This window comes from Lepisma saccharinum, chromosome 28 (assembly GCF_977018435.1).
Source record: "Lepisma saccharinum chromosome 28, izLepSacc3.1, whole genome shotgun sequence".
NCBI classification, from domain to species: Eukaryota; Metazoa; Arthropoda; class Insecta; order Zygentoma; family Lepismatidae; genus Lepisma; species Lepisma saccharinum.
In genome coordinates, this window is record NC_139256.1 from 5,327,216 (window position 1) to 5,342,141 (window position 14,926).

General features: G+C 41.0%; 1 protein-coding gene across 3 annotated transcripts in view; it reads right to left on the reverse strand.

The window, feature by feature from the left end:
• Window positions 1-339: 339 nt before the first annotated feature.
• Window positions 340-14,926, reverse strand: part of LOC145980658 (uncharacterized) — a 34,511-nt gene continuing 19,924 nt past the window's right edge. For 2 of the 3 annotated variants that reach the window (XM_083113709.1, XM_083113710.1), the window contains exon 5: window positions 340-2,333. In XM_083113709.1, the coding sequence (XP_082969835.1) occupies window positions 987-2,333 (1,347 nt within the window). In that variant the 3' untranslated portion in view covers window positions 340-986. Of the gene's footprint in view, window positions 2,334-8,670; window positions 11,907-14,926 lie in introns of those variants that run through there. The other variant, XM_083113711.1, reaches the window with a different exon arrangement.

Genomic DNA, 14,926 nt, shown 5'->3' on the forward strand with positions numbered 1-14,926 from the left:
ACATAATGTTTCAACCTTCTAGCAAAGTCTTCTTCAGACTCTGTATCAAGTACAAAAGTAACAAGATACAAAAACAGGGCATTATATATACACAAACATTACTCCCTCCAGTTTTTCATAATCATGGAAACAAGGCTTAATGGTGTTATAATTGAAAACCCAGCAGCAAAATGGAAGTAAGATGTTCTTTCTTTCTTTTACCTGTAAAATACAACAAAGTTTACGCCAGGTGAGTTATATGAAAACTAAAAGGTATGTTGGAATGAAATAACTAATTGATAAAATAATTATTATTTTGCTTTATATACATTTTCTAAATATCATGAAATAAAATCCTGATAACTTTTTATACACATTGGAATAATGTATTGACATTTCATCATAGCAATTATTTTTATTAAGTAAATGCTACAAATAATAATTATTATTAAATACCTTGAATCTTGAAGCAATGAAGATTTTATAAACTAATTTCCACTAAGTTCAAAACAGCATATGAACAATAAACATTTCTCAAGATACTAAATGACATCTGATGTATATGAATATTGATTGCAATGCATATATGCTGCTTGATTGCTTCCAGATTTTTTTAAAATATGGAAACAGAAAATATTCAGGATATATATCGGCAATATGTATATGCTGAATATTTTCTTTGCACATTTTGTGGGAGAGAGCAACTTCAGTTATTACAAAAGGATAATATAATAATTATGCTAAAGTGTGATCCAAAGTACTTATAAATAAATATCTTCCATGATCTTGACACATAATACATTCTCTCCTGAAGTGAGCACACATCATCCATCATAAGTATCAGAGATGCCAATTTAAGATAAGTTTTGGGGGGCAAGGTTGGCATGAACAATAATATGCATGTGTAAATATTTATCAAGTCTGTCCATCTATGTGAATGGGGGGGACAGAAGGTGCACTGCCCCCCTTTCCCCCAAAGTCTGTGCCTATTATACTAAAGCACAGGCTCAGATCAATGATCCAAACAGATTTTTTGTTTTGAGTGCAGGCATAGATTGCACAAGATATTCTGCATCACAAGTGTTGAAAGTTACTTCTGATGGCAATTCCAGTAATTCTAAAGACCTTGTATAGATTGGAATGAGTTTGAGGAAGCTTCCCTTTAAAGAAGTCAGACCTGTAAGTTTCAGAACTTTCAACTGATTGCATCTCATGATTATACTTTCAATAGGTTCATCAGTTATCTCAGAATATCTTAGATTGTCATCATCATTACCATCATCATCATCATCCCCCTGAACATTGTAACAGTAAGATAGATCTAGTTCTTCCAGGTTACTACAGTTTTGTGCGATGCATGTAACCACATTCTTGCCAACAATAGACGAATCACTTAAATCTAAATACCTCAAACCTGACATACTTTCAAGCAAATTGCATAAGGAAAATGAATCTGATTCACACGTTAAACTTAATCTCAAGTGATGTAACTTCAGGTTTGACATATACGGTAAAGAACTGTCCCATCTACTTATATGAAGTGTGTGGAGTTTTTCCAGCTCGTACAGATTGCAGTGTGGTTCATTATACAAACTGTTGCCTGACAGTTTCAAACACACAAGCTGATTTTTTGCAACATCAAACAAATATGATACATCACAATTTTTAATATTAGGAGCAGAACGGATGTCCAGTTCTGTAAGATGCGGACAGCGCTGCAGAATCAGGTGAAGAAGATCACCATCCAAGTGTTTCCAAGTTGGAGTTATCAGTTTCCTTAAATCAGATGCCTCGTTCCAATCCACAGTCCACACATTAAATGATGCAGCCACACAGTACATTTCGTTAGACAGGTCTTCACTTTCTTGAATTGTCTCAACTTGCAGTTCCTGCAATCTTGGCAATTTGGTAATGGCAAGGTATATCATGTACGTCTCTGAGAGTGAGTCACCGTCCCTCTTCACCACTAATGTTCGAAGATTCTGGCTCACAGGATTGGAGGTTAGAAATTTCAGAATTTCTTGCTCATCCCTATGGTACTCTATGTGAAAACTTTCCATCACAGAGGAATGGGAAATAACCTGCATAACGTCTCTTGTGGAGAAGCTCTCGTTAATAACTACCTTTGGGTTCTTCCACAAAACCGAGTCCTTTGCAAGCTTCTCCCACCTACAACACACGCATCTAACATTCAGGCTTAGGTCCTCGAGAGGCACGTGACGAAAGACTTTCAGCAGAAGCTCATCAGGTAGAGTTTCAATTGATGCATGTGATATGGTACTTGCACCATTCTTCTCTTGTGATGAACTGTTCTGCAATATTACTGCTCTCTCATCAGTTTCCACCATAACATTCTGAAAATAAAAAATACCAGATTACACTGTAGGAAATCTTTTGTATACATGAGGTATATTTTTTAAAAAATGACATTATGTTTTCCCCTACAGAAACAAATTAAGCATTGAAGTTTTTATCTGGTCGGGAAGTATTTTGCACCTTCATGTGCATGCATGAGTATTTCTTTCTACCTGCAGGGAGCAGCAATGGCTTGCAGTAACCTATGAGTGAGTGTAGTGAACACTTAGATTGTAATTTGGTGCAAAATTGCAGACTTATTTGAGTAACTGTACTGCATCAAGTTTTACCAAAAGCTTGGCGATATCCCTGGGTCGAGCCTTCATGCTGTATCTAGCAGCTAGCTGCATCTATCTTGATTTCAGACAAGGCCCTGGCTTGGATCCCATGGCTTCTGGTGGCCCTCTAGTAGAATCGTTCATCTCTGCATCTGGCACAACGGGGCGAAACTCACATGCCAGTACTTGTGGCTTTACGACCGTAGCAACATCTAACTGTTGACACAAGAGTTATTGGTCAGGATGCAGGGGAGGGGCAAAAAATAAAAAGAGATTTCTTACATATTGGTTTCTTTATCTAAGCACCTAGGGTGATAACCTTCTTTGCAGCTACAGCTCCGTCCCTTACTAGTTCAAAACTTATCTTATCTATGACTATAGAAGTATGTTTTAACCCCATCCTGTTACCAGCTTTAAAGAAAGAGAGAAGAGAGAGAACAAGATATATATATATATATATGCAACATTGACTGACATCATTCTTTGTTCTTCCTTTTTTGTATGTAAATAATAATAATTAGCCCGTGGCTCGACAGCCCTTGAAGGGCCTAGACCAATCTCCCGACAGCCAGTCTCCCTCCCACAATCCTACCTAGAGGTGTGAAGATCTTCAACCAGTATTGGGGTGACGTGGGGTCAGCACGTTGAACCCCCAACCCTTATATGAAATTTCCGAAACCGGGTTACGCTACTCACTCGTAGTTCCCCAATTTCCTCACAATTGTGGGTTGCCACCGGTCCTATACACAGGCCGAGAACCCAGAGACTGAATCCAGGCCGACTCGAACCAATGCTGTCCGCAGTCAGAGTCCAAAGCACAGCGCCTTAGACTGCATGGCCACGAAGGAGGCCCTTGTTTGTATGAGTTTCTGATATTATTCTTAGTAAAGTATGTTTGGAGTCAAAACTATTTGCTTGTCTATGTTGTTATTACTCAAACTCTTCCCATCGGAAAAATTTTGATGGGGAAAATTTTTTGATAGAAGAAGATTGTTGGTGGGAAGGTGGAAGATTCCCCACCTGCCATGGGAATTTGTACCCCGAATGTGACCACCAATGCTTAGTATTGCAGCTGGACGTACAATTGTAGTGTTGCAATATTATGGAACAAATTAACGGGAAAAAATTGAACTTAGCATTAACACCTGGCTTGGATCCCATGACTTCTGGTGGCCCTCTAGTAGAATCGTTCATCTCTGCATCTGGCACACCGGGGCGAAACTCATATGCCAGTACTTGTGGCTTTACGACCGTAGCGACCCTCTTTCCTCACCCGACAATCAACAATACAATCGCTTACAGAGAAATGCTGTCTCACAGCCTACAGCATGGTGCTTATTGCTCACATTCCATTCTCAAAAGTATTCAAATAATACAGTACTCAAATTAACCTGTCTCATACCAGCACCACTGAACAGCCATGAGTTGCTTTATAATAAAGATAATATGTTTACAAAATAATATAGATATTTATAAGTTAAATGATATGTATTGGGAATGATTCTTGCAATAGGGGTAAACAACCTGGCTCAGGAGGATTGATCGATTGAGTTGGTTTATTTTACATCGCTTTTAAGCCACTTTAGGCTAATTGCAAAGATGAGGATGAGTGATATATGACGAAATGGATGAACAGTTTTGTATTTTTAATTTATTGAAAATATGAATTAATATGAACCTGACACTTTTGGCCAAAAAAAAAAAAAAAGACAAAAAATACAGGATGATCCTTATCCTCTTATGCATGAGAAAGGAAAAGAATGATTACATGCAAGTTTTGATTTGATTTTTGTTACTTAGCATCACTTTTCTGCAAAGTTAAGTATTCGTAGCAAGTAATTGTTTAGAAAATTCGATATTTTGGTACGTGACATAAGCAATGCATTAAGGTTATATAAACTCAATTCACAACATAGCCTCCCCCTTGGCGCAGTGGTAGCATTGTTGCCTTGTAATCAAGGAATCCCTGGATCAATACCTGGTGAGGCACATAGTGGTTCGGATCCACTTTAAACTGTAACACCATTAAGCCTTGTTTCCAATATATAAAAACTAAATATGCTGACCAAGGCAGAAATTTATTTTATTATAAAACATAAACTAAACGTAACATTTCAACCTTCTAGCAAGGTCTTCTTGAGACTCTGTACCAAGTACAAATGTAACCAGGTACACAAAAGGACGATATTATATATATATAAAAATCAAAGAAGGTAAAAGGAAACACTCACCGGACAGTAGAAAAATTCAAAATTTTCGCTAATTTCATAGCATCATCGGTGTGAGGAGAAATAGACGGAACCGGAAGTTGGGGCCCTGCAGAGTTGCCAGGTCCCCATCGAAGAAGAAGCGGTGCGTAGAACGAAAAAAACACTGTTTCGTCACCAGGCTCGTCGTAAACTGTGAGTGTGTAGGATGACTTGGGAGGGGGGGTGGGAGGGTGGGTGAGGGTTGGGCATTAAGGTTCGTCGTAAACTGTGTGTAGGATGAGTTGGGAGGGGGGGCGGGAGGGGGGGTGAGGGTTGGGCATTACTGGGTGGCCTTGTTCAGGCCAGGTGGAGTGGTTGCACTCATGGCCGATATATAGGCCCTCTCCCATCTTTTGCGAACAGAGGTGTTGGCTGGTTGGGGTAGGAGATGGATGATCGCTACCCGGAAGCAGTCGTTGAAACTGATGTTGTGGTGGTTGGTGTGGACGGCGACAGTGAAGTCCAGGTTGTGGGTGGAGGAGCGGTGGTTATTGATGCGGAGGTTGAGGGCCGTTGATGTTTCCCCCAGGTAAAAATCACCACAGATGTTGCAGGTGAGGATGTAGATAAGGTTTGAGGCATGGCAGGTCCCTTTGGGATGGAGGGTAAATTTGCCAGTGGCCGTGTGCACCTGGAGGGTGTGAGAAGTGATGAGGATGGGGCAGGTCTTGCACCTGGGGCGGTTGCATTTATGGGCAGGGGGGTGTTGGATGTGTGGTGAAGGAGTGTTGTGGACCAGGATGTTTTGGAGGTTGGGGGAGCGTTTGAAAACCACTCTGGGTTTGTCGGGAAATATGTTTTTGGTTTCGGGATCACTGTGGAGAATTGGGAGAAGAGAGTGCAGTGTGTGCCTGATTTTGTTGAGGTGGGGATGGTATTGGGTGATGAGTGCAGGTGGGTTGGTGGCAGCAGGTTTCTTGGTGGTGGTGGTATGTGAGGCAGCTCGCGATATTTGCTTGGTGACCAGGATGGAGGGATATCCACGGTTAACCAGGGCCTGGTGTAGGCGGAGGTTATAATTCTGGCGGGAGGTGGGTGAAGTGTTCAGGCGCTGTCCCCTGAGGGCCAGAGAGAATGGAATGGCTTTTTTGGTGTGGAATGGGTGGGAGCTGGAGAAGTGTAGGTATTGCATGTGGTTGGTGGGTTTTATGTGGATGGAGGTAGTCAGGTGTCCTCCCTCGATGTGCACGTCCACATCCAGGAAGGTGATCTGGTTGGGGGAGTGCGTCCAGGTGAATTTGAGGGAATGGAAGTGGTTAAGTTGGTCCAGGAAAGCTGACAAGGATGGTTCTCCATGTGTCCAGAGCATGAAGATGTCGTCGATGAAGCGGAGCCAGAGGAGGGGTTGGAGGGGTTGGGTAGCCAAAACCTCTTGCTCAAGTTTGCCCATGAAGAGGTTTGCATAGGATGGGGCCATTCTGGTACCCATGGCTGTACCTCGGATCTGTAGGAAATTTTGGTTTTCAAAGGTGAAGTTGTTACAAGTGAGGACAAGGTGGGCTAGGTGGGTCAGGAAGTTGGTGCTGGGGTTGTGAGGTTTGGGTCTACTATTGAGATAGAATTCTATGGAGCGGAGGCCATGGGAGTGAGGTATGTTGGTGTAGAGGGAAGTGACATCAATGGTGGCAAGGATGGTATTTGGGGGCAATGGTGGGAGGGTGTAGATTTTCTGGAGGAAGTGGTTGGTGTCACGGAGGTAGGAGGGCAGAGCTTTCACAAGAGGCTGGAGATGGGAGTCATATATATATATATACACATATACACAAAAATACTCCCCTCCAGTCTATTAGAAAGTAGTTCTGGAGCAATGTAGCAGGTGGCTTTCCCTTGTCAACTGTACTTTCACCTGAAAGAGAATGTCACTGGACTCTTCCTTCATCTCTCCTCCTTCTCTCTTGTCCTTTCCACTCTTTCTAACACCTTCTTCCATTCTTTGTTTAACTTCAGTGTCCCCCATTCCAGTTCATTGTGTCTTCTTCACCTTTCTTCTCTATTTCCTTGGCCTCTTTCCATTTCCTCACTAGTATTCTCTTTTCCCTTCCTTTCTGCTTAGCCTCATCCCACTCTATGTCATGTCCTGTTTCTCTCGTGTGTTTAAATATCGCATTTCTCTCTCTCTTAAGTCGTACATCATCCCTATGTTGTTTCAACCTGTCTTCCAGCCTCTAGAAGGTTGAAACGTTACGTTTAGTTTTATGTTTTATAATAAAATAAATTTCTGCCTTGGTCAGTATATTTAGTTTTTAAACTGTAGGTCAAGTCCCAGTTAGCCTTACTGTGCATAAAGTGAACTTACAACAACTCAATCAATTGATTCACAACATATAAAATGATACATTAATTCTACATATACATTAATGCATTGATTTAACTACGAACTGTTATTATGTATTGTTAATCCTCTTCCCAAATTACAAGACATTATAAAATACATTATGTATATGGATGAAATCTGCTATCTGATTTTTAGCTGACAAACAAAATGAGTCGTCACATTGCATCGCATCGTATTAGATCTAGTGTGCGGCTGGCCTAAGCCACAAGGCCACGGGATGGCATGTGACATACAATTGAGAGACTGCCTGTGCTTCCTTTCATGTGGACACCATATCTGCTGTTCACCAATCTGTTGATATCTTCTCAATCATTGCTGGCAATGAATGTTAAGGTACAGTAAGGTTAAGTAAAGGTAATCCTGTGTATGTGCACACATGCCATGACAGCATACGGAGTGATGTTGAGGTAAACCTCCACATATTCTTGATCTTGGCCAGTTGGGATGATGTGATCAACAAAACGCCAAGCTTCTATACCCCCACCAAGGTACCCATTGATATGAGGCTGGGTGGGCCTTGAGCTGCACAGAAACAGGAAAACGACTGGAAAAATTCTTGGTCCAGATTCCCTGCCTCGGGATTCAAACCAAAGTCTTCGTCATGGTAGTCAGATGCTGACTACTGTGGCCTCTGTCACCAAGAAAAAAAGTTCATACTTGCTGTTATTAGTGTTCCTGTTATTAACGTGCAAAGAGTGTAAAATATATAATGGGACACACTGTAGAAGTTTTTGTGTGTTGGAAATACATGTAGCAACTTTGTGCTTGTGAAGTAAATGTCTTTTAAAAGGTATTTGTGTAACATTTTTCAATTTTAACTGACTTTCATATTACATCGTTCACTCTTTTTCATACTGGTATGTGATGATGTACTTACATTTATTCACGGAAGAAAAAGGTTGTGCAGTAGAAGAGTTCGGAGCTTGAACTTTTCAATGAAATGTTGTGTCATTACAAAACTTTATGTACAATCGATAGGTAATTTTCTTTTCTCAAAATGTAAAAACAGAATTACTTGTAAGTGGTGCTGTGAAGAGAGGACCATTTTGTTTTTCTGACAAGCTGAAAGCAGGCACCAAAAGGTTGATTCCCAAATCCCCAATGGGGCTCCAAATTTGCATTCTTCCACAGAGAGGGTGGGGGTTAACCACCAGTACATTCTAGATGGCCCTTTAAAAAAAATGCAGATAGATACACTGCAGTTATCTCTGAAGATACAGAACTTATCGTATTTTCAAATTTCACAAGAATGAAGAAAGAATCAAAGGACTTAAAAACCCAGTAGCAACATTGATATAAGATACTCTTACTTCTGCCTGTAAAATACAATTTAAAGTTTACACCAGTTGAGTTATATGAGAACTAAATGGTATATTGGGATGAAATAACTAATTGATAAAATAATTTGTATTATTATTATTATTTTGCTTCATGTACTTTTTCTAAATATCATGAAATAATATACTGACAACTTTTTATACACATTGGAATAATGTATTAACATTTCATCACAGCCATTCACTTTATTAAATAAATACTACACAAAAAATACTGTTAATTATTATATACATTGCATCTTGAAGCAAAATATATGGTGCTTTTATACACTGCTCGCCATTAAAATTGCAACACCCAGAAGGAAATGAGATAGAAACACGAAACTTGGCAAATATGTAGTTCATAATAAGAAAATGCTAACAGTTAGAGCTCGGTGGTGTGACATGTGACACGTAGAACATGGTTGCATAACCCCAAGGAGCTAGTAGCGTGTACAGCCTCCACGGGCGGCAATAACTGCTGCAACACGGCGAGGCATGGACAGAATGAGTCTATCGATATCTGCTTGCGGTATGGCATCCCAAGCGGCTTCCACATGGTGCCAGAGGTCTTCAACATTATGTGCCGGAAACCTGAGTTGGGCCAGCCGGCGACCCACAATGGACCAGACATGTTCAATTGGCGACATATCCGGCGAACGTGCTGGCCAAGGAAGCAGGGGCACATGGTTAGCTTCCATAAATGCGAGGACATTCCTTGCAACATGGGGGCGCGCGTTATCCTTTTGAAAAGTGGCATTAAGCAGTGCATGGATTAATGGGACAGCAACAGGGGTGAGAACCTGTGTGATGTACAGTTGGCTGTTCAATGTCCCTTGAATGCGTACGAGACTCTAACGAGCACCTATGGCGATGGCACCCCATACCATGATACCCAATGAAGGCCCTGTGTGATGATGCATGATGCAGGCGTCATGAAGCCTAGTGCCACGGTGCCGCCACACTCGTGTACGTCCATCATGATGTTGTATACAGAAGCGGGATTCATCAGAGAACACTACAGCATTCCACTCCGCCATCCATGCACGATGGTCTTGGCACCATCTCAGATGCAAACGCCTATGCTCTAGCGTCAGAGGAATCCGCAACAGTGGGTGCCGGGAAAAAATTCCCCACTTCGCCAAACGACGAAGCACGGTTCGTGGGGACACTGGACGTTGTAAAACATCCCGTACTTCATGCGCAATCCTCGTTGATGTGGCCGTTCTGTCTGTAAGGGCCATGCGTCTGTCCTCTCGTTCCGTCGTCCGACGCGGACGTTGTGAACCTCTACGTCGCTCTACAGTGCCTTCCTGGACCCACTGGTTCCATACACGGATCACTGTGGATGCATTCCGTCCTACACGGGCACCGATCTCACGGTAGGATAATCCACATTCACGGTATGCAACAATTCGGCCGCAATCGAACTGGGAAACCTGCTGGAATCGCTGCCGTATTCGATGACGTGGCATTGCTGACCGATTTTAACACACTACACTCACGACCATGCACTTTCACTGCTCTTCTGCACCTATCTGACCTGCTACAGGTACCACTTACCAGATGGCGTGGCAGGTGCACATGACGCATTACGGCCTTGAACACCTAATCATTTCCTTCTGCACCTCTCCTCTACACACTGTGCACATTTCGTCCGATTCCGATTACTCCTTCTGGGTGTTGCATTTTTAATGGCGAGCAGTTTATATTGCCATTGGAAGATTTTATAAACTAATTTCCACTAAGTAAAAAACAGAATATGAACTATAACTCAACATTATTGAAGATACTACTAAATGACATCTGATGACTGAATATTAATTGCAATGCTTGATTGCTTCCAGACTTTCTTCAAAACTGAATAAATATGGAAACAAAGATAATATTCACGTGGGAGAGAGCAACTTCAGTTATTACAAAAGAATAATGTAATAAGTATGCTAAAGTGTGATCCAAAGTATATATATATAAATAAATATGTTCTATGATCTTTGACACATGACACATTCTTAAATATCTTCTATGATCTTGACACAACACATTCCCTCCTGAAGTGAACACATATCATCATAAGACAGGCTCAATTCGACGAGCCAAACAGATTTTTTGCCTTGAGTGCAGGCATAGATTCCATGAGATACTCTGCATCGTAAGTATTGAAAGTTACTTCAGATGGTAATTCCAGTAATTCTAAAGATCTTGTGAAGATTGGGATGAGTTTGAGGAAGCTTCCCTTTAAAGAAGTCAGACCGGTAAGTTTCAGAACTTTCAACTGCTTGCATCTCATGATTATACTTTGAATAGGTTCATCAGTTATCTCAGAATATCTCTGAACATCATTATAACAGTAAGATAGATCTAGTTCTTCCAGGTTAACACAGTTTCGTCCAATAAGCACAAGAATCTGATTGCCAACAATACACGAATCACTTAAATCTAAATACCTCAAACCTGACTGACATTGAAGCAAACTGCATAAAGAGCTTGTAGCCGATTCACACGTTAAACATAATCTCAAGTGATGTAACTTCAGGTTTGACATATATGGTAAAGGAATGTCCCATCTGGTTATGTGAAGCGTGTGAAGTTTTTCCAGCTTGTGTAGTTCGCAATATGGTTCATAAGACAAACCGATGCCTGACAGTTTCAAACTCACAAGATTATTTTTTGTAGCTTCTATCAGGTTTGATATATCACTGTTTTTAAGATTAGAAGCAGACTGGATGTCCAGTTCGGTAACATGTGGACATCGCTGCAGAATCAGGCCAAGGAGATTTCGATCCAAACATTTCCAAGTTGGAGTAATCAGCTTTCTCAAATCAGATGCCTCGTTCCAATGCACATTCCACACTTTAAAGGTTGCAGCCACACAGTACATTACCTCAGGTAGGTCTTCGCTTTCATGAGTTGTCTCAATGTGCAGTTCCTGCAGTTTTGGCAATTTGGTAATGGCAAGGTATATCATGTACGTCTCCGAGAGTGAGTCACCGTCCCTCTTCACCACTAACGTTCGAAGATTCTGACTCACAGGATTAGAAGTTAAAAATTTCAGAATTTCTTGCTCATCCCTGTGGTATTCTATGTGAAAACTCTCCATCACAGGGGCATAGGAAATAACCTGCATAACGTCACTTGCAGAAAAGCTCTCGTTAATAACTAACTTCGGGTTCTTCCACAGATCCGAGTCCTTCGCAAGCTTCTCCCACCTACGACACACGTCTCTAACATTGAGACTGAGGTCCTCGAGAGGCACGTGACAAAAGACTTTCAGCAGAAGCTCATCAGGCAGAGTTTCAATTGATGCATGTGATGTTGTACTTGGACTATTCTTCTCTTGTGATAAAATGTTCTGCATTATGACGGACTTCTTATCCCTTTCCGCTATATCATTCTGAAAATAAAAAATACCCGATTACAATGTACGAAATCTCATACATACATGCACGAGGTCTATTCAAAAAGTATACAACCTTTTTCCCTGCAGAAACAAATTAAGCATGGAAGTTTTCCTTTGATAGGGAGCAGTTGGGCACCTTCATCTGCATGCGTGAGTTTTCACCCACCTGCAGAGAGCATTAGTAGCTGATTCACACGTTAAACTTAATCTCAAGTTATGTGAACACTCGGATCATCATGTGCTGTAAACGGCATAATGATTTGATTAGCAGTGTTGCTTCATTTTTTGCCAAAAGCTTGTTCATATCCAAGTGGAAACCATTCCGAAGGCATTGGCTACACAAGGGGGGAGGGGGGGATGAACAAATGTCGGGGGGCCCTGAACCACGTTCCAGCATGCCTTCAACAAGCTGAAATGACAAGCGATTGACAAGCTGCGCTTTCCAAAATTCACCAGCATGCATCACAATGGTGAACCAAAAAGTACGTCAAATTTGGTGAAATCTGGAAAGCTTCATACTGAAACACTGATAGTGATTAAATCACAGAAGATATTTCATGAATATTGGTCTTCACCTTGTAATCAAGGGGTCCAGGATCCGATACCCGGTGGAGGCACAAGTGGTCCAGTCCTGATTAGCCTTGCTGTGCATAAAGTGGACTTAAAACAACAAATCAAATCAAATCAAATCTCATTAATATTATATATAACGACATGTCGATTTGTATGTGCACTACAAATTTAAGTGGTATTGTTTGTAAAAATATTGAATATTGCAAATAAAGGCTTTCCTGCATGTTGCAGCAGGACACAGTCAAATGTTTTGATGGATCAGCATACTTTATTTAACTTGGCTGCAAGTGAAGGAGCAGTACTGAGACTACACTCCAGTGGTGAGGTGGATCCCCAAACCCACCGGAATTACGAGAGACCCCAAATCAAAACTCCAAACCAACCTCCAACCTCCCCAAAACTAATCAAACTTGAATTTTCCTCTCCTCCATGGTTTCTTGCACGTCTCGCTCGTTAGCCTGAGGAGCAAAGACTGGAGGGTCTTTGAAGTCCAAAAGTAAACTTCTCATTAATTAAAAGAAAATTCCCCTTAAAGCAATAAAATATTTATTTTACATTCACTTACTCAAACTAGAAAATTCTTGGACCAATATTTTTAAAACACCCTGTTTATCTCATCACGCAATTGGAAGGTTCGAGTAACCTTCCTCCCACTACCCACCATGAAAAAACTTAAGATTAAGACAGAGAAAATTCCAAAAACTAGTTAAACTACAAATTTTGTCCCATTGCCCCTTTATGGTTATGCAAACGGTGAGACATTCCTGTTTATATTCACAAATGGCTGTTAATTCCCAGAATACACATGAGAATCCCCCACTGCAAGAGAATTCACAAATTAGTACACAGGTAACAATAACTAAAAACACCCTGGATGATGAATAGGTGGAATTATGTAAATTATGTATGGAGGTGTGCAGACAACTATAATTTATTGTACAAGGGGGGGGGGGCTGGAAAGTTCATGAAATGACCCAGAAGAAATAAAAATTGAAACAAATCGTTGTAGCCATTAGAAAGAGCATATATTGTAAACCTCTTATCCTGAATATGATCCTTTTGTCATTGTTATTTTTTTTGTTTCACGTTCAGTAAGAGATGGTGGAGGACCTAAGGAAATTTGAGAAGAATGAGCTTCGACATGTCATCAAGTTTTTCATGTTGCAAGACAAATTCCCCATGGATATCCATAAAACTTTGCATGAGACTTTGGGGGAACATGCCCCAAGATATACAACAGTAGCCAAATGGATGAAACGTTTTAAGACTGGATATGGTGAGACTGAAGATGAACCCCACTCTGGCAGGCCTGCAAGTGCAGTGACCACGGAAAACATTGACAAAGTGCACGACATCGTATCTGTGGATATCCCGTGTCCGTGTGGGTGTCAAAATATCGGAGTATCTGGACATGCGGAATGGATCCCAAAATGTCTGCATGCTGACCAGAAGAGAACATGGGTGCAGATGTCACGGGAGACCGTGCGCAAGTTTCAACACCCTGATGATTTTTTGCACTATCTGGTGACTGAAGATGAAACATGGATTCACCATTATGACCACAGATTAAACAGCAATCGATGGAGTGGCATCACAGTGGGACTTCTCGACTGAAAAAGTTCCGAAGTCAAAGGTCAGAGGGGAAGGTTCTGTCATCGGTCTTTTGGGCTAAGGACTGTGTAATCCTCATAAAATATCTTAAACAGGGTGAAACCATCAATGCTGCTGTATATTCCCAATATTTGATTGAAGTGAAGGTGGCTCTGAAGGAAAAACGTCGGGAAAAATTGAGCCGCGGTGCGCAATTTCTTCAGGACAATGCGCCCTCGCACAAGGCCCATCAAACCATGCAATTGCTGGTGGATCTGGACTTTACCTGTGTACCCCACCCACCCTATACCCCTGATCTGGCCCCATCCAACTATCACCGCTTTCCAAACCTCAAAAAACATCTCAAGGGCATACATTTTCAGTCCGAAGAGACACTGGTTGAGGAAGTGGAGGGTTGGTTTGCACGGCAGGACAAAACCTTCTATTTGAAAGGGTTACAAATGTTGAAACATTGTTATGAAATGTGTTTTGATTCGGGGGGAATTCGTTGAATAATGTATTAAAATGGTTGTTCCAGCTGTATTTCTTCTGGGTGATTTCATGAACTTTCCAGCCCTTGTAATTCCAAAAATAAGTGTAAACTCTCCTGAAGAATGAAAATCAAAATTTACACCAAGCAAGAGATAATATGTTTTGGTACATTGAAATGTACTCAAGTTATTTACACTTGAGTGTATGATGTGCTAATAATTGTCACCTGACATTTTTATCCCAAAAGTTATTCTACTCCGACTCATAAGGTTTATGGCAAGAAATTTATGCAAAATGCAATTACTCTTTCCATCAAATATTTATGACTTGACGGTGCACCGCATCAACTTTATCATTAA